Raw genomic sequence first — 20,441 nt, 5'->3', positions numbered from 1 at the left:
CTGGGCAGCTGTGCATGGTAGCCAGTCAGCTTCTAACCTCAGCTTGTTCAGCTTTGGCCATAAAATCTGGAAGCTGTTTGGTTTCTATACAGAAGTGCACCTGATTTTGCACTCTCCAGCTTTAGTAAATAAGCCCCACTGACCACAATGGAATTGCTTTATATTTTGGTTTTTGCAATATCTTACTCTAAGGCCAAAGATAATAAATATTAAAATAACATCAAATAAAAATAATTACCAAACTCTTCTGGCTGCTATCATTTTATTAGATTAGTGGGTGTGGCAGGGGCTGAACATTCTCCTCTGAGCATCAAAGGGCCAAATGTGTTCTCCACTTTAATCATTTTACTTCAAGTGGAACTAAACCCACCAATATAACTATTTCGTAAAAGAAATCTCATGTTAGAAATGCCTATCACAGCTTCCACTGTGCTTTTGTCAACTCTCAACTGATCATTCAAGCTTTCAAATGGCTGTTGACATAGCTGATCACATGTGCAGCCCCAAAGCAAATGCAGATCTAATTAAAGACCAAGATGGCACTGTCCTCAGCAAATGGGAGTGATTTTTTTGCATTGTATATTTTTGGTTGTTTTCAATGCTTTTATTTTGCTCATTACCTATGGTACTCAATTTGTAGTTGGAGCAGATCCCCTAATGAGCAACCTTGGTGCCTTGAAGTGTCATCAAAGTAAAAGCCATACGAACCTCATGTTGAAAGAATAGATTAGTATGCATTATGGATACTCAATTCATATATAATTTTTTGTTGTAAATTCTAGTGTGTGTTTTATATAACATGATAAAAGACCAATGGTGTAGAGATGACACATAGTAGCCAATTAGATGTCAATAGCACATGGGGTAGGCTAAACTACATGAAAATGTTGCCTGATTTGCTCATCACTGTACCATATGGTTAAGTCACGTTATTTCAGTAAATCGTTATGGTTTTTTTTAGCTAAGCTATTTCTTGAGGAGAGTCATAACATAATTGGGGTTGGGGGGGATTTATCAACATTGGAGCAGCTGCGCATGGCAACCATTTGGCTTCTTTCTTCAGCTTGTTCAGTTAAGCTTTGAAAATGAAAGATAGAAGCTGATTGAGAAGCTGATTGGCTGACATACACAGCTGCTCCAAATGATAATTTCCCCTCCCTGTATAATTAATTTGATCACTTGACTACAGACCAATATCAGCGAAAAGCAAGAGTTTTGCTGCCTGAAGCAGAACATGCTCTGGAATGCTATTGTCTAATAATGGTGATAATCTTTTAATCACATTATAAGTATGTTTTGAACATATCTGCGATAATTAGGAATTCATGCATTTAACTTTTTTTTTTTTTTTTTTTTTTTTTAGCCCAGTGTATTTTGGAAGATTTTTTTTTGTCCCTTTTTTTCATACAGTACATGTAGATGATTTATATATTAACAAGACCTTAGTCTACTCTGTCACAAAAGAGTAATTTGGTAATTTATAACATTTAAAAACTGGTCATGATCAGTCATATTTCAACAAGCCTGTTTAAATCAGATTGATTTTGATATTGGCATAGGAAACATTTTTGAAGTCCAAGGATTGAAAAATGTATACTGGTAAAATAGATTTGGTTTATTTACATATTATCTTTCAAACACTCTTTTGATGTTATAGAACATTTACACATAGAATTTGTGCTTTAAGCCTCTTTTTGTTGTATCAATTATTTCTTAAAATTCAACTCTACCTGCCTAACAAATTGACATAGCAAAATTATTAAAGGGCATTTGCACCCCAACATTCATTTTGGTGTATGGAAGTGCTGCTTTGCCTCATGTTGTGTTGAGAATTTAGTGGCAGGATTTTATTGTCTCTGGCTTGCTCAAAATAGGCAGAAATTGCTTTCACAGATGAAAATTTAATGTCATTCTAATGTATCTGGACTAACCAATTTGTTTTTTATTCTTGACTGTGTGAAATCCACCAAAAAAAGTGGTGCCCTCATTTGGCTTTATGATTTTGCCCATGGTGAATTTCTGTAACTCTTTAATAGTGATATCTCACCATTGTCATCCCCAAGAGTTATTATAAATCACCATCTTTGCAGCCACAAAATACTGAAATATTCCCTTTGAGTGGAGTTCATTATTTTCAGTATAGTTTATTATATTTCTATAAGTATTATTGCTTTGATTGTTGACTCTGGGAACTGCAGGTGTGTTATGTATGTGTGATTTATTTTTTTTTTTTTGACAACCTTCCCCAGAATAACAAGCGAAAGGTTGCAGCTGTAAATAGTTCAGTTGCCTTTACAGGAATATGGCTGCCTGTAGGCGTTAAAAGACATAATCCATTCATTCTCAGGGCATCAAATCTTCAATGTTGTGCAGCGCCATTTTAACTTACTAGGCTAGTTCTTCCAACCTAGCAAGTTTCATTCAATTTAAAGGCGGGTGAGGGGGTAAGATAAGAGGCACAGGAAGGCACTGCAATCTGGACAGGTCTTCCATTCTACCTGATTGATACCCCCCTAAGAATTTCGAGCATATAATGGCCAGACCAGTTGACACATGGGGGGGGGGTCTATTTTATAAATGCTTCATGCAACTTTCTCCCACAATTCATACATATTCTAAATGAAATCAGTCAGAAAAATATCTTAATCCTGGGTAAATTTGTGAATGTTGTGTGAAAACATTTATAAGTAGATCTCATGCTGTTTATAAAGCCGCATATTTGAATGGTCTGCTATACAAAATCAGATTAATCAGTCCTGTTAGAAATTTAATGACGCAAAAATTCTGTGCGAAGCCTGTGTGTTTAGTATACATCAGTAATGTACTTTTGTGTTGTAAGGTTTTTTATAATATTTTTATGTAATTAAATGTAATTCAGCAAATGACAGCATATCTCTTCCTCTAATTGTTGTCTGTGTTGTGTGGCCTTCCGCTCATCTCATGCTCTCCTATATTACTTTTATTTGTCAGATGAGTGAGGACTTCCGGCTCACTGCTTCCAGCTCTTCTTTTCCTGCAAATGCTTCCTCCTCTGTCTCTCGGACTGTTATCTCCAGTCAAGGTAATCATGTATGTTTCTTCTGGCTCCAGTTGCTGTCCCTTCTCAAAGCATTGATTTGCCAATCAGCAGGGACATTTTCTTCTTGGATAGGTGTTGATTCGGAGTATGAAAATGTTTACCAGTATATGCAACACATTACTTACAAGTTGAAATTTACACTTCCAAATGATACTTCTAGATGCTATAGTTGCTGGCAGTAATTGCATGTAAAAAAAATCGGACAGACTGGTTGATCGATGGATCGACTTGGGTACAATCAGCCTGCCCATATGTGGATCAAATCTTGGCCGGTCCCTGCTAAAGTGGATGACTTTTGCTCTATGTATGGCCAGCTTTAATCTTCCTTCCCTGGCCATGGAACCCAGTGCTCTACTCTCCCCTGCAACATGCTTACATATCCATAACTAAACTGCACAGCCAGGGATACCAAGTCAGAAGATGTTTCTGCTTGCCAGTGAGGTGTAGGCTGACTTATGTGTTCATTGTCTGTGAATGATTATTTTATGAACAAGCCCCAATATCTGTCACTTTGGTAGTCACAACGATGAACCAGTTCAGTGTATTCTCAAAAACAGTAGGGTCTAGTGTGTTTAAGATGGCAAGATCCAAAAGCAAACTGTGACGGAGGTGTTGGTGGGACAGAACACACGCAGAGAGCAGTGGGACACACAAGGATTTTGAGTGATTTTGAGGGCACACGATGAGTATAGCAAGGTTCTGGCAAAACAAAAGTAAAGTCCGTACCACAGGGTGGGGCACATGACAAGGATCACCGAGTTCTGGTAGGCAACAAGGGGGTTAGTCTGTAGCAACATCTGGGCCCGCAACAGGGAGGCGGGCAAGGAATAAGTCCAGGTTGGCACACAGCAAGGAGGCAGAACTCTGGTGGGCAATGGATTAAGTCCAGGTTGGCACACAGCAGGGAGGCAGAACTCTGGTGGACAAGGGATTAAGACCGGGTTAGCACACAGCAGGGAGGCAGATCCTGGCAGGCAATGGGTCAAGTCTTTGCTGGCACACTTCAGAAAGGCAGACTGGCCAGCAATGGTTTAAGTCCGGGTTGGCACACCGCAGAAAGGCAGACTCTGGCAGACAGTGGGTTAAGTCCCGGGTTGGCACACCGCAGAAAGGCACACTGGCAGGCAATGGGTTAAGTCTGGGTTCTGGGATGGAGAGGGGACTGTAGGGTCTGGCCACAGCATGAGACCTCTCACAGCACACTAGGTTGTGAGCAGGGGAAGACTGTGTGCCTGGGTCCTGCTCCGGTATTTATCTCCGCTGCAGGATGTTCCCCAGTTACCAGGCAACGGCCACCCTGGCACTGGGTTGCCGTGGCAACAAGCCCCACCCCCTAACTCCAGCCGTGCACAGGGAGCGCAGCGTTTGTCTCTGGCGGGTGCAGAGCGCGGGAACATTGGGGCCGCGCGGTGCCCACCGAGACAAGGGGAGGGGGCGTGCGGCGACATCCAGGTGACCTGCATGTGGGGAATCCCCATGCAGGCACAGTGGGGAGGCAGACTCCTCAGCCGAGGGGGAAGTGTGGGGTAAACAGCAGGAGGCAGCTCCCTGACACCCAGCACACCACTTATGTTGCTTACGTGCGGGTGCAGGGGCTTGTGATGGGGAGGGGGGGGGGGAGAGAGAGGGAGTGGGGGGGTCCGCGACACAAGCATTTACTATGTTGCAGCTTACCAAATGTGGTGGCTGCATTTTGTTTTTTTTTCATTTGTAAGGCTTTCTTTTATTTCAGCTGAATCTGCTCATACATCTAACACCCCCCCCCCCCGACTGACAGTGCTGCTGTCCAAATGTGTCCTCTATGCTCATTCATCCAAAGTGGGAGCACTCTAATACAGGAGGTGTGTTACTGGCTGATCACCAGGTAAAAGCAGAGGGGAAAAAGACTGAAAACAAAAAACTAATATAGCCACCTCATCTAATGGTTGGTAAGCTGCAGTATATTACATTTTTAGGTTTAATACCACTTTAATCACTGGTCATTAGGACACTTTTTTTTCTCATTTTAGCAGTTTACATTACACTCCATGCTACAGTGCGTTTGACATACAAAACTAGTTATTATTTCTTCTGTTTCTAAAACACATATATTTAGCAAGAACATTTGTCGATCCTTGGCAAAAACCTGCAAGTCAACCATTATGTGTTTGGAATGTGGTAAGAATCCAGTGCAGGTGGAGGAATGATACGAAAAATTGTGCTAACTTCATACAGATATCGCCTGTGGTAAAGTTTGAACGTAACACTCCAGTTACAGAATGGCTGTCTTCATCAGGAATAATGCTGTTGCAGCCAGAGAAAAACAGTCAACAGAATATTCAAGCTGCTGACATAGCCAAATCAGGGACACTGGGGGAGATTTACTAAAATTGGTGTTCTCAGAATCTGGTGTAGCTTTGCATGGTATCCAATAAGCTTCTAATTTCAGCTTGTTCAATTAATCTAAAACCTGGAAGCTGATTGGTTTCTATGCAGAGCTGCATCAGATTTTGCACTGTCCAGTTTTAGTAAATGACCCCTCTGTATTGATGCAGCCAACTGCCCTAAGCATTACTGTAACATTTCCCTAGTATCAGATTCAATTATTTTCCAAGGAGTTAACGAAAATGCTCTTGCAGTGGGAAGTTTGGAAGGTGATTTAAAAGGTGGTATTTCACAGTTTAATAACCTGAAGAGCTATGTTATCACTACTTTAGCATTGAGAGCTTAAAGTGGTATTGAACTCAAAAACAAAAATGTGGTTATATTCAAGCTTAACAGTCCTTTTTTTCCTTTATTTCATATGTTGATCCCACCAGTAATGCATTTTCTGTCTGCATTCTGGATGAAGTGATAAAGTAGACACCTTTGGGCAGCAGCATTGTCAGTCTGGGGAGAGGGTAGTGTTAGACTAGCAGATTTAGATGGACTTGACCAAGGAATTGAAGTCAAACTCCAGCTAACACTTTATAAGCTGTTACAACAAATATTTTTTTTTTCCTTTTGGAATAAAGGTTTTACATAAATGAATAAAAGCTGCCCATTGTAAGCACCCATGTAAGTGTTAAATGGTTTCTCTCAACACTCTAACTGCTACTTTGCCTGGATAGCTTGGTCGGTTAAAGTAAGTTTAAAAATAACTGACTTAGGCCTTATTCACATGGGTGTACTACAGCATACGTGCACCTATGGGCACTCCCATTAAATGCATTAAACATTTGAATGACCCGTTTTTGTCTTGTGTGGTTTTTTTTTTAATAATTTTTTTTTAATAATTTTTTTTTTAATAATAATTTTTTTTTAATAATTTTTTTTTAATCAATCATTGCATCTCCCCATCTAAGTCTTGTAAAACATTAATCCCCTGAATGAGACCTGCTGAGTCTCTTCTGAAGTAATAAACACCTGCCTGTTTGCAGTTTTCTATTGAATGTACACTGAGCTGCACTTTTCCAGTGCACTCCAGCTGTGCTGGGAATACTGAATTCTGTGCCATGTGCAGGATGACATCCTTACCTGCTGGCCAATCAAGAGGCTGAGGATACAGCAGCTGGCGAGGGATGGTACCTCCACATAGTTGGAAGGTGAGTATATTCGAGAGTTTAACTGTAATTTTAGTTATCCTTTTCACATAAAAAAAAAAATCTTATTTGCTGATTTTTTTGTAGCTGTTATTAAAGAACTCAGTAGTCCATCCATAACAGAGAAGCAAATATCCATTCAAAAAATGCAGGCTGCAGTATGGAGTTTAACATACCCAACAGAATAATCTCTCCCCAGTGCAGCGGAAAGAGCTCTGTGAATGGAGGAGAGCTGTGTGACTTTGAAAGGCCATGTGACTAGCTCTCTTCCCCAGATTTTTTTTCCTCCTCCTTTTACTCGGTTGAGTGCAATGCACATGTATTTTTTTTTTTAAATGAACCCCTTAGTCTTAACTAATGTATTAGATAAAGTCAGCTTCTGAAAATGTGTCATTAAAATGTATGTCAGGGCAAAAAGAATAAAGTGCACTACATATTTGCAATACAATCATATTTGCCCCCATTTTATCCCTTTCTCTATGCAGGTATAGAAAGGTACCTGTTGATCTGCCAAAAGTACACACAGTTCCTGAATTTGTGCTGTATTCTAACAACGCATGCCTTTTCTGGACTTAAATCACAACAAATGGTGTCATCCCTTCCCAGTAGTTTTTTGCTAAACTATTGAATCCCTTCCTCTCTGCTCATCTCCGCAACATTGAGTAATTGTTCTGCAGTCCATAAGAACTGGGAGGCCTGATTAGTCTCCCTGAAATAACACAAGAGATTTGCCTGGGGCAGCTCTCAATTTTGAGACAAGGCTGCCAATTTTTTTTCCCAGTTATTAAAAAAAATATATATATATGTGTATGTGTATATATATATATGTATGTGTATATGTATATATATATATATATATATATATATATATATATATATATATATATATATATATATATATATATTATGCTTTTAATGGCATATTTACCAGAGCAAGAGAGTGTAAATAAGAGTTAATTGTTGGGTTTATTGGGCTTATTTACCCTTTACCTTGTCCTAACTACTTTCAACAGAAGAGTTATTCTGAATGTTGTCATTGTGTATAGACCAGGTCTGGTATATGGTAGAGGCCAGGCTGACTAGAGGGCTCCCCTTACACCTCCTGTCCAATACAGACTAGAGTTGGTGACAGGTTGTAACAGGACAAGGAGTGGTATGGGTGCACTGAAGGTGATCAGATGACAGTGTGGATGCTCAGCCTGGAGCTTGTGCAGAATGATGACACATCGGTGAAGCATGGAAACTTGCAAGTGCAAAAAGTAAAGCCGTAGTTAAGATAAGGCGCCTCTAAGTGCAGTATGGTTCAGCAATTTATTAATAAAATGGTTAAAGCCACTCACAAGATAGTAGAATGCACAGGACTCATCAATAATCTTTCTTGTCATGGCTCCTGTCACTGTCTGTCCTCTCGCTCCCCATCCAGCAACTGCAAACATAGTTAGGATAAGCTAGTATCAGTGAGAACAGAGGTACCAAATCAGAAGCCAATAGCAGAGTTAAAAGACAGTCCAGGGTCAATATCATATGGACACCAGAAGTACAAATCAGGCGGAGGAATTCAGAACTCAAGCCAAGATCAGCAACAGGAGATCAGGGGGCAAGCCAGGTCAAACACCGGATAATAGAATGCAGGTCACATCACGGGTCACAGCAGATGACGACCACTCAGCAGTTCTCTTTAGTTCTGCTGTGCTTTAAATCGTGTGCTAAACACCAGTGCCAGATATGCAGGCTAATTCACACTAATGTGCATGAACATGTGGATGCATGCACAGCTTTGTTTCTATCCGCTAGGCTACTGGCTGCACTATACAGATCTTCAGGTATGGCCATGCACTAAATTTTGCTGACAGTATGTCTAGGTTAGAACTATTCTGTCTTTGTCATTATCTATGGTATCTTCATTCCTCACTGCGTTTAGAGGCCACATCCTGCTTTTATGATGCTATATCCGGTTGATCCCAGCGGGTTTTCAACCAAGCTCCTTCTATATATGCAATCCTCATGCTAAGCTCTAATGAAGGGTTAATTTGTTATCACACTTGTTCTTTACAAAATTAAGGCTAAGACAATTAAAAAAAAAATAACATGCTATTTACAGTATTTTGTCCTGTGAGCAAGTACCTCAAATGTACATATGTGATGGGAAGAGGGAAGCAGAGATTGATATGCAGAAGGGTTAGGTGGCACTGTTTTATGGACTCAGTATATACCAGTGTTTGCAGAGTATAAACTGAGATTTTGGACATAGAATGCAGTTTAACTGGTCAGTGGTCATTTCTGCTCTGTGGTCTGCTACCGTAGAACTGAAGGCTCTTTTAGAACAGACTTAAAGCATGCAGGCTATTATCACAGAATGTCTCTTCTGCAATAAAATTAATTTACCTGCCTGATTGCAGTCTTCTGCAGCATGTAAACTGAGCAGCTCTGCTTATATTGCCAGCCTTGTCCCTGTGTGTCAGGATGACTCCTGTGCATTTGCAGGAGTTATGTCATTCCGAGCCCATAATGGAAATGCCTGAAGACCAGCAACTGGGGACAAGGGCCCCAAACCATTAGAGAGGAGATAAGATAATTGTGTGTTTAAAGCTGAACTCTAGGCGATCAGTTAAATCAGAGGTGCTTAACCTCTTGCCTACCAGGAACTTATACCCCCTTCCTGCCCATGCCAATTTTCAACTTTCAGCGCTGTCACACTTTGACAATTGCACGGTCATGCAACATTGTACCCATATGAAATTTTTATCATATTTTTTTCACACAAATAGTGCTTTCTTTTGGTGGTATTTAATAGTCACTGGGTGTTTTATTTTTTGCGCTATAAACAAAAAAACTAGGAAACACATTTTTTAAAAAAGTTTTTCTATGTTTCTGTTATAAAATTTTGCAAACCAGTAATTTTTCTCCTTCACTGATGTGCATTGATGAGACTGCACTGATGTGCATTGATGAGGCTGCACTGATGTGCATTGATGAGGCTGCACTGATGTGCATTGATGAGGCTGCACTGATGTGCATTGATGAGGCTGCACTGATGTGCATTGATGAGGCTGCACTGATGTACATTGATGAGGCTGCACTGATAGGCAGCACTGATAGGCACTGATAGACAGCACTGATGAGGTGACATGGATAGGCAACACTGATGAGCAGGCACTGATGGGCAGCACTGACTGGCAGCACTGATGGGCACAGGTGAGTGGCATTGCTTGGCACTTGTGGGTGGCACTGCTGATCAGTGCCAATCTGTTTTCTGACAATTGAAGGTTATTGGCAGTACTTTCCTCACGCAGCGTGAGGAAAGTGCAGCTGATAACCGGCAACTGCATTTACCCAGTTATCTGTGTCATTGGACACAGCTGATCACGTGGTAAAAGGCTGCTGTGATTATCCTTTTACCACATCACGTGATCAGCTGTGTCCATAGGACACAGCGATCATGCAGATCTCCAGGTGCACGCTGCTGGGGGAGCGTTCTGGGAGGACGTCATTCGGCTAGTGGTTAACCTGTGGTCCACAGAGCCCTCTGATGTGACCCTCGACCTCAAACTGAATGCAGAAGTATGGTGCACTTTCAGAAAGTGTACCACACTCGCAAAATATAATAGAAGTGTATGGCAAAGAGCAGCTAATCTGAAGGAAAGCTGCAGGGGCGCTGCACCCGCAGTGCATTAGTGCAAAAGCAGCCTTATAGGGGGTTCAGGACAGTAAGGGTTTGTTTACATTTGTGGTTTGGGGGGGCGGTGAAACCCCATAGTTGAGATGTGTTTTTTACACATTGAAATTTTCTACATTCCATGACAAAAAACGTAAATGTATTTTATTGGTATTTTATGTGATGGACCAACACAAAGTGGCACATAATGTGAAATGGAAGGAAAATGATAAATGGTTTTCAAAATTTTTTACAAATATCTGAAAAGTGTGGCGTGCATTTGTATTCAGCCCCCTTTACTCTGATACCCCCATGAGTAATTTAATCTCAATATAAATACATCTGTTCTGTGAAGCCCTTAGAGGTTTGTTAGAGAACATTAGTGAACAAACGGCATCATGAAGGCCAACAAACACAGCAGACAGGTCAGGGATAAAGTTGTGAAGTTTAAAGCAGAGTTATGTTATTAAAAAAACATCCCAAGCTCAGTCTATCAGTTCAGTTCAGTCTATCATCTGAAAATGGAAAGAGTATGACCAAACTGCAAATCTACCAAGACATGGCTGTCCACCTAAACTGACAGGCGGGGCAGCCAAGAGGCCCATGGTAACTCTGGAGGAGCTGCAGAGAGCCACAGCTCAAGTGGGAGAATCTATTCACAGGACAACTATTAGTCATGCACTCCACAAAAATCTGGCCTTTATGTAAAAGTGGCAAGAAGAAAACAATTGTTGAAAGAAAGCCATAAGAAGTCCCGTTTGCAGTTTGCGAGAAGTCATGTGGGGGACACAGCAAACGTGGAAGAAGGTGCTCTGGTCAAATGAGACCAAAATTTAACTTTTTGGCTTAAAAGCAAAATGCAATGTGTGGCGGAAAGCTAACACTGCACATCACCCTGAACACACCATCCCCACCGTGAAACATGGTGGTGGTAGCATCATGTTGTCTTTCTTCAGTAGGGACAGGGAAGCTGGTCAGAGTTGATGGGAAGATGAATGGAGCCAAATACAGTGCAATCTTAGAAGAAAACCTGATAGAGTCCACAAAAGACGTGAGACTGAGGCAGAGGTTCACCTTCCAGCAGGACAACGACCCTAAACATACAGCCAGAGCTACAATGGAATGGTTTAGATCAAAGCATATTCATGTGTTAGAATGGCCCAGTCAAAGTCCAGACCTAAATCCAATTGACAATCTGTGGCAAGACATGAAAATTGCTGTTCACAGACGCTCTCCATCCAATCTGACAGAGCTTGAGCTATTTTGCAAAGAAGAATGGGCAAACATTTCACTCTCTAGATGTGCAAAGCTGGTAGAGACATCCCCAAAAAGACTTTCAGCTGTACTGTGGTTTTACAAAGTATTACAAAAAATTGTGAAAACCATTTATCATTTCCCTTCCAGTTCACAATTATGTGCCACTTTGTGTTGGTCTATCACATACAATCCCAGTAAAATACATTTACGTTTCTGGTTGTAACATGACAAAATGTGGAAAATTTCTAGGGGTATGAATACTTTTTCAAGGCACTGTATATTTTTAAAAAATGTACTAGCTTTTACACATTCTGTTACACACATCTGTTGTGTTTTTTGTTGTTGTATTGGTTTTTTTTTATATGCCAATTATGACCACTGGTCCTCTGTCTAATGATTGTTGACTTAATAGAAATACATTGGGACTCTTGAACTCCCCTGCTACTCCCTACTACTTATCTGCAGGTGACATCCTTGTCTACCCCTTCCCTTCTCCATCTCTCTCACTCTTGTTCCTATCCCTCCCACTCCTCCCTTTCATCCACTTTTTCCTGTTTTCCACTCCACTACCCATTTCCACTAAGCCTAGAACTAGCCCGTACTACCTCAAAGTACCTTAACCCACTATCCTTAACCTCTTAATCTTTCACCTCCCCCCGTCACTGTATTTTTATCACCCCTTTTTTAACAGACTTTCCTAACCTTCATATAGACCTAATGCTTTCGAGTTAATGTACCCTACATTCTTCACCCACAGAGGGTACCCTACCTGCAAACAGCTGCCATCTTCATTACCCCCAGCCTCAGGATATCTCTTTAGATAAGGCCATGTGCACTGCCCCATGATACAATGGGTCTTATTGAGGGTCATCTGCTCTGATTTCACCAAAGTTAGAATGTATACACTTTGTACCTGGCTTTCTATTACTGATACTTGTACTCTGACCACTGTTATTGGTGCTTTTGATTTGCTCTGGGCCTTTATAAAGAATTTCCAAAATAAAATATTATACAAAATACATTATGAATTAAATTAGAATTTCAGTTTTTCAGACATTTTTTTCCATTTCTCTTCATATATATTCAGGACGGTTTAGTTATTGTGAAGGGTCACTTATGTTTTTATGTAAAGTAGAACTAAAGGAAAAACTTTTTTTTTTTTTTTTTCCATTTTAGATTTTAGTGTGAGGGAGGGTTATTACCGTCTGTTGTTTTTCCTTCTTTCCTTGTCTTCTGTGTCCCATTTGGAAGATTCTCTTCATTTCCTGTCTAATAGCCAAAACAGGAAGCAAGAGAAAAATCCTTCCAAAGCGAGGTAATCCTTGGTTGTCACCAGGGTCATCAAAACCAGTGTCGTATTGGAAGATTTCCTTCTATTCCTGTTCTGGTCACTTTTACTCTGGGATAATGGTAAACAGGACAAATAGGGTGAATCTCCCTAACGGGCACAGACAGCAATAAAAGACTGACAGCTGTTCTAATCCCTCTCCACTCTATACAAACAGAAATAACGTTCTACAATTAGTTATACTTTAGATACAAATTGAATTTTGATTTTAGTAAATCGAGGCCTACTTTATTTGCCTACAATTAAGAAGGGTTTTTCAGTCAGCAGTTCTGCAGGTATTAAAAACAGCATTTAACCCAGTTATGCATTCATTTATTTTACTTTTTTTTTAATATAGGTAGGATGAGTGCTTAAATCAGTTTTACATGAGCCCCATGTAATCTCCTGCATACGAGCATAATTCAACCAACTCCCTATGAGTCCAGGCTGTCATGGACCTGCTCCCAGTCTGTGACTGGATAGTGAAGGAAGAGCAGCACAGTGATGAGCGAACTTGTCTGTCACTTTGCTTTCTCCTACTATCAACATGCTCTGTGCTCATAAATTGATTGGTTCCTTGTGTTGCTTCTTCCTCTCCCACTTTGAGGTCTTCTGTACAGGCACAGTAAGATGCTGATACCAGTCAAATTCAGGTACTTACAATGCTTTTTTTTGTTTATCTGATTAGAGTTTACATTTAAATTTATCCATGCATTTGTATAATTGACTGTTTTTTTAATTTCATAGACCAGCCCACAGACATCAGATCCTCTAGTCTAACTCGCAATGATCATTCACAGAGAAAAGGTGGAATTCAACATTCTGCACATGATAAAGTAAAAAGCAGAGAGGTGAGTTATGGGGCACAATCTATTATAATAGCATGTTATTAAAATCTGTAGCTGGTATGTATGTGCATGCCATGTGGAAAGCCTAGCTGAGTTGATACATTATGTTTTACATCAAATCTGCAGCTTTAAATGCTTATAAACTCAAAATGTTTTTTTTTATGCCTTAATGTATTCTCAGAATTAAGGTTAAAAAAAAAAACCTTCCAGTACCTGTTCCTCTCACCCCCCTCCCTAAACACTTACATTTTGAGTCTTCTCCCAATGCAGCTCTGTCCTGTCTGCAGCATGCCCCTGCTCTCCCACTCTTTCTTAGTCTAATGGGAGACTATTGAGAGCAGAGAGAGCCATTGGCTCCTGCTGCTGTCAGTCAAATCCTGTGAGAAGAAAGCAGAGGGCATGGCCAAGTTGTACTGTCCGTGTCGTTGGGTGCACACAGCCCAGCTCAAGAGTGCATTCGACGGCTTGCTAAGAGGGCACCTGTCATGAAGGGGCAACAGAGAGCGCCGACAGGGAACTCCAGAAGGGACTGCTCTGTGCAATACCATTACACAGAGCAGGTAGATATAACTTTTTTTCTTTTAGTTTAAAAAAAATGCCTTTACATACACTTTAATGCTGACGTTCTGCACCCTGTACTAGTCCGATGTGTAAATTGCTCTTATTTTAAACAACCTCACTTTGTTTTATAGTTTATAATGATATATTTAACTGACCAAAGGGTAGGAAATAATGGAAATTCATTGTTGGGGTTTAAATACACTCTAAGTCTTTCTCAATGCAGAGCCATAGATATTTTTTTCCTGGGGGGGGGGTTCAATAAGAAGGGGGCACACCATGGCAAATCATGGGTGTGGCAAATTTGTGCTAAATGTGGGAGGGGCTTATAACTTTAGCTAACTTACTGTGCACACGGTAACATATGACACCGTCCACCACTACTTTTCTTTGATATTGGCTTTTTCAAATAACAAATGCAATATAGAAGTTGGATAAAAGATTTAGGGCCCATTCAGACCTTTCTGTTCCTGCGTGTTAAAGCACGTTGTGTCACACAGAGTGTGTTGCATTATAACAGCCCAGTCATTTTTAATGGGCTACCAACGCACAGGACTAGACATACAGGTTGTTATTCTGACACAGCGTACCACAATACACAATAGTGCCTTACTGGTTTGTGGTGCGCTGAGAGCTGCATTGCCTTAGTGATTTGGGGTGCCATTTAAAATGACTGGCACCCCAACACATTAATGCACTTAATATGTGTTACCTTGCATTGTGGTAACCCATGTGTTACCTCTGTGCACCTGACTGCAAAGGTTTGTTGCAGCCCTTCGTGTAATATAATATTCTTGATAATGAAATAATATTTTCTTTTCCAGAGGTCTATACATCAGACTAACAAGAGGGACAACCTAACAGGAAAAAAGGATCAGAAGGGTTGGGTTCCAAATAAGGGCCAGTTGGGAGCTGTGCTTGCAATAACTAAAAGTCAGCTATAAAAGTAATTCAAACATAAAAAAACAATAACACTAGTATTTTTTTTTTACCAAAAAAGGTGTGAATAGTTTTCATGTTTCTGTAGGATCTGTTCACAGTACACAGAGGGGATGCCATAAAACTCCACAATTACTACAAAGGTAAAGCAGAACTAAAGTCCCACTGTCGAAAACTGCAAACAGGCTGGCTCTGCAGAAGAAACATGCTATGTCTCTTCTTCAGTAAAAGAAACCTACTTGCCTACTCACAAGTGCAGCTCAGTTTACATTCCAGCAAAGTGCATGTTTGCTGGGATGACTGCACCTCTGCACATGGGTAGGAATGACATCCTCCCTTGCTAGCCAATGAAGACAGCCAAAGACTGGTTCCCAACAGAAGATACCGGCGAGGGACCCGGACCATTGAAGGTAAGGTAAGTATATCCCCACTTTAACATAACTCAGTAGCCCACAGTACATCTACCTGCTGTGAACTGTATAGTGAGAGGGGGTTGTCTTCTTTGATTTACAGTTGTACTCAAAAGTTTGCATACCCTGGCAGAAATTGTGAAATTTTGGCATTGATATTGTAAATATGACTGATCATGCCAAAAAACGCTCTTTTATTGAAGGATGATGATCATATGAAGCCATTTATTATCAAATAGTTGTTTGGCTCCTTTTTAAATCATAATGATGACAGAAATCACCCAAATGGCCATGATCAAAAGTTTACATACCCTGGAATGTTTGGCCTTGGTACAGACACACAAGGTGACATACACGGGTTAAAATGCCAATTAGAGGTTAATGTCCCACATTTGTGGCTTTTTAAATTGCAATTAGTGTCAGTGTATAAATAGTCAATGAGTTTGTTAGCTCTTACGTGGAAGCACTGACTAGGCTAGATACTGAGCCATGGGGATCAGAAAAGAACTGTCAAAAGTCATGCGTAACAAAGTAATGGAACTTTATAAAGATGGAAAATTTCTGCCAGGGTATGCAAACTTTTGAGCACAACTGTATCTGTTTCCAGGGCCAGGTCTGTGTAAGGCAGGAAAAGTAACAGAGACAGGAGTTTGTTTCACTATCCAAAGCCCCACCAAGATGCTAGAGGAGAAGCCTGCTGTGTAAACAAACCACATATGGCAAGTTATATGGACAAGTCACAGGAAGCAAAAAAAGTTCAGGAATTTAACAAACTGCCCATAAAGATAGTTGCATCCCTCGTCTGCCCCCAGTCCTCTCCTTGGCTCTGGTTTCCATGGTTTGGGGGCAGGGGTTCAGTTCCAGGTATCACTATATCATTCGTCTCTCACTGATAGCAGGGCCTGAAGTGGCCAATTTGGGTTTTCCCTCTTCTTTTGTCCCAAGAAAGGATCGTTCTATTAGTATTCCCAGGTATCTTGTCATACTTGTGTAAGGGTATAATGCTGAGAATAAAATGCTTTTAAATAATTTGAACTCTTGTATTTTTCTCGTTGCAGCCATCCAAATCTGAAGTAGTTACACAAAATGATGATAAAAATCTTCATGTTGTCAGGTAAGCTTTTTACCTACATTTGGTGTAATTCACAAAACCATAAAACATATAGTGATTTCATTACCATCTGCCATTTGCTTTTTGTGATCAAAAATAGATTTATAGTACACGAAGGGCTCATTCAAACTGTTTAGGGGCAGTGCTTTGCATTGTTACAAATTAAGGCACGGCTTACCATTTTTCTTAAACTTTATTGAAGTGTCACAAAATAGCAAGACTATTCACCATAGCAAGTTGTGATACGCTGCACTGTGTTGACGTGCAGTGAGTTTTGCTTCCTAAAAATGCAAAGTCTGCCATTTTATGCAATGCACCTCGACTCGCCTCAATGCCATGTTGTGGTGTGAACAGGGTGCATAGAAAACAATTGTTTTTATATGTGCCCTGTTCACACCACATTGCTGCATTGTGATGAGTTGCGGTGCATTGCATTAAAATGCAGACAGGCTCAAAGCAAGGGCACATAGCCCTTACAGGACAACTTACACGAGAGAGAGGCCACTCCCACCTAGACAGGAAAAACATGATCCACATTATTATAAAATTACCTTGCCTCAATCAGTCCCTCAGTTTTATTGGTCAATTTATTTCTATGTGCCCTTGCACTGAGCCTGTGTTTATTAATGAGATAAACGAAGGTTAAAAGAGATGTGTGGACTTTTTTTTTTCTCTCCCCCCCCCCCCCCCCCCATATTTATACCTGCCTAGCTGGATGCAGCATTTGATGCAGCAGCTGACCCCCCCCCCTTCGTCCCCGCGATCACATAACCGCTAAGTTCTCACAGCCGGTTTGAGCAGAGAGCAGTGACTGTCAGCCATAGCTACCTGCTTTGTACTCCCCCCATGCTCACTGGAGCAATTGGCTGTGAAGGGGGAGGGAGCAGCTAGCTCAGACTCGCTGAGAGGCTGAGCCAGGTGCCGCTCCAGACTCTGAGTTGGATACCAACTTCGAAGTCAGCTTGGACTGGCTTAGTGATGTCAACCGACAACGGGATTCGGCTGAAAACGGGTCACAGGAGTGTAGTACTTACTGTACTCGTGTGATCAACAGGAGAAGTACACCCAAAAGAGCTTTGGCTGTTCTTCTCCTTTAATAATAATAATTATTATTATTATGCAGGATTTATATAGTGCCGACAGTTTACGTAGCGCTTTATATCAAAAGGACAGACAGTACAATTACAATACAAATTAATGCAGGAGGATTCAGAGGGCCCCGCTCGTTAGAGCTTACAATCTAAGAGGGAGGGTCGAGAGATACAAAAGGTAATAACTGGGGGGGATAAGCTAATGGACAAAATACATGTACAGTTGTTAGGTGCTGGCAGGATAGGCCTCTCTGAGGGGATAAGTTTTCAGGGATCGTCTAAAAGTAGACAGAGATGGAGATAGTCAGACACATTGGAGGAACGAGTTCCAGAGGATGGGAGTAGCTCTGGAGAAATCCTGGAGGTGAGAATAGGAGGAGGTGACAAGGGAGCTAGAGAGCAGGAGATCTTGGGAGGAATGAAGAGAACGATTTGGTTGGTATTTTGAGACCAGGTTAGTGATTTAACTAGGGGCTAAGTAGTAGCTGGCTTTATAAGCTGTTGTGGGTATCTTGAATTTTATTCGTTAGGTGAAAGGGAGCCAGTGAAGGGACTGACAAAGAGGGGTGGGAGACACTACGGTTGGTAAGGTGGATGAGTCTGGCAGCAGTATTCATGATGGACTGGAGGGGGGATAGCCTATGCAAAGGTAAGCCAATGAGAAGGAAGTTGCAGTAGTCAAGGCGGTAGATGACCATGGGGTGAGTTAGAAGCTTTGTGGTGTTATTCGTTAGGAGGGGGCATATCTTGGAGATGTTGCGGGGGTTGAGGAGGCAAGCTTTGGACAGTGTTTGGATGTGGAGCCGAAAGGATAGTTCAGAGTCCAGGATTACACCTAGCACCCTGGCATGTGGGGACGGGTTGATGGTAAGCCGCTGATTTTGTCAGATAAGTCAGTGGAAGGGGCACGTAGGGGAGGAAATATGAGCTCCGTTTTGGATAGATTGATTTTCAGGAAGTGGTGTGACATCCAGGCTGATATGTCTGTTTGTAGATTAGTGATACGTGAGGAGACTGATGGAGTGAGCTGAGGGGTAGAGAGATAGATTTGAGTGTCATAAGCATAGAAATGGTATTGAAAACCATGGGAGGCAACTGACCTAGAGAAGAAGTGTAGATTGAGAATAGGAGGGGTCCCAGAACAGAACCGTGGGGAACCCAAACGGAAAAAGGCAGAGGAGAAGAGGAAGTAGAATTGTAAGTGACACTGATGGTGTGCTGGGATGGGTAGGATGAGAACCAATGAAGAGCACAGTCACGGAGACCAAAGGAGTATAGTTTTTTGAGGAGGAGGGAGTGGTCCACTGTGTCAAAGGCATCAGAGAGATCCAGGAGTAGGAGTACAGAATAGTGTTCATTGGTTTTAGCCATTAGTAGATCGTCTGTAAGTTTGAGGAGAGCAGTTTCGGTGGAGTGCTGAGAGCGATATCAAAACTGAAGGGGATCAAGTAGGTTATTCTCAGTGAGGTGGTCGCTCAGCTGGTTGTAGATCAGGCATTCAAGGACTTTGGAGGAAAAGGGGAATAAGGAGATGGGTCGTAGGTTAAGGTTGGTGGGGTCTAGTGAGGACTTTTTAAGTATGGGGGTGACTAGTGCATGTTTTAGAGAATTGTGGAAGATACCGGAAGAGAGGGAGAGATTGAAGGTGTGAGTTAGAGAGTGTAAGATAGATAGAGCCAGGGTCCAGGGGGCAGATGGTTAGGTGGGCGTTAGAAAAAAGTTTTGCTACCTCGTCTATAGTAGCGGGGTTGAATGCGAGAAGTAGTGATTGTCCCTGTGGATGTGGAGTGTTAAGTAGGGGAGGTGTCTGTGCTTTGGAGATCTCCTCACGAATTGTATCGATTTTTTTAAAAATCTGATTGGCAATTTCCTGGGCAGTGAGTGAGTTAGTGGGTGGAGGATGAAGAAGAGAGTTGAAGGTAGAGAAGAGTTGACAGGGATTGGATGAGAAGGAGATAGTGTAAAATAGAAGAATAATGGTCGTGCTAGGGCTCAAACTTTCACATTCCTAATAAAAAGCAGCTATCACAATATTGTAGGCAACAGTGTAAGCATATATGTAATATGACAGTACAGCGCTATTTAATACAAACCAATAATAAATGCATTCATATGTAGTGCATGTAGCAGTCCAAAGAGTGGTGTGAATAAACTGGAAGAGTGCTGACAGACCACTTAAATCTTCATCACAAAGAATGCGGTTGATGGTGCTCAGAAAGATAGGGCACAAGAAGGAAGAAACCCTCCACCTCCAAACCAATCACACTGCACCTTACTCTGTATTTTAACTGTATTTTGTTCCCCAGACAGGCAACAGTCAAAAAGCGCAGTAGTTATAACACCATAAATGTCAAAGCAGGACATCCATCAGCTTCCCTCAGTAACACTGCTCTCTTTATTGAAGAGTCCACTCCAGTAAAATAGACAGCAGTTCTCCCAAAAATGATAGTTTAAAGAAAGAAAGATAGCTGTCCCATAACGTAAGAGGACTGGAGTTACACCCCGGTCACACTGGATGCGAATTGGAATCTAATTTGCATGCCATAGGACTTGCAAGTCGCACCCTATTGTCCGCAATTACAGCATGCATGCACTACTTTTGGTGC

The 20,441-nt window shown here is 41.3% G+C and overlaps 1 protein-coding gene across 1 annotated transcript in view; it reads left to right on the top strand.

Moving 5' to 3' along the window:
* NISCH (nischarin) overlaps positions 1–20,441 on the top strand; it is a 139,240-nt gene that overhangs the window by 80,737 nt on the left and 38,062 nt on the right. Inside the window, exons 13-15 of the mRNA XM_089681926.1 lie at positions 2,971–3,061; positions 13,626–13,729; positions 16,692–16,747. Coding sequence (XP_089538052.1) covers positions 2,971–3,061; positions 13,626–13,729; positions 16,692–16,747 — 251 coding nt within the window. The remainder of the gene's footprint in view (positions 1–2,970; positions 3,062–13,625; positions 13,730–16,691; positions 16,748–20,441) is intronic.

The sequence above is a fragment of the Staurois parvus genome, unplaced genomic scaffold (genome assembly GCF_062004578.1).
Source record: "Staurois parvus isolate SC_StPar_1 unplaced genomic scaffold, SC_StPar_1.0 ptg000282l, whole genome shotgun sequence".
NCBI classification, from domain to species: Eukaryota; Metazoa; Chordata; class Amphibia; order Anura; family Ranidae; genus Staurois; species Staurois parvus.
The sequence above is the reverse complement of the archived record's forward strand: the minus strand, read 5'-3'. Positions and strand labels throughout refer to the sequence as shown.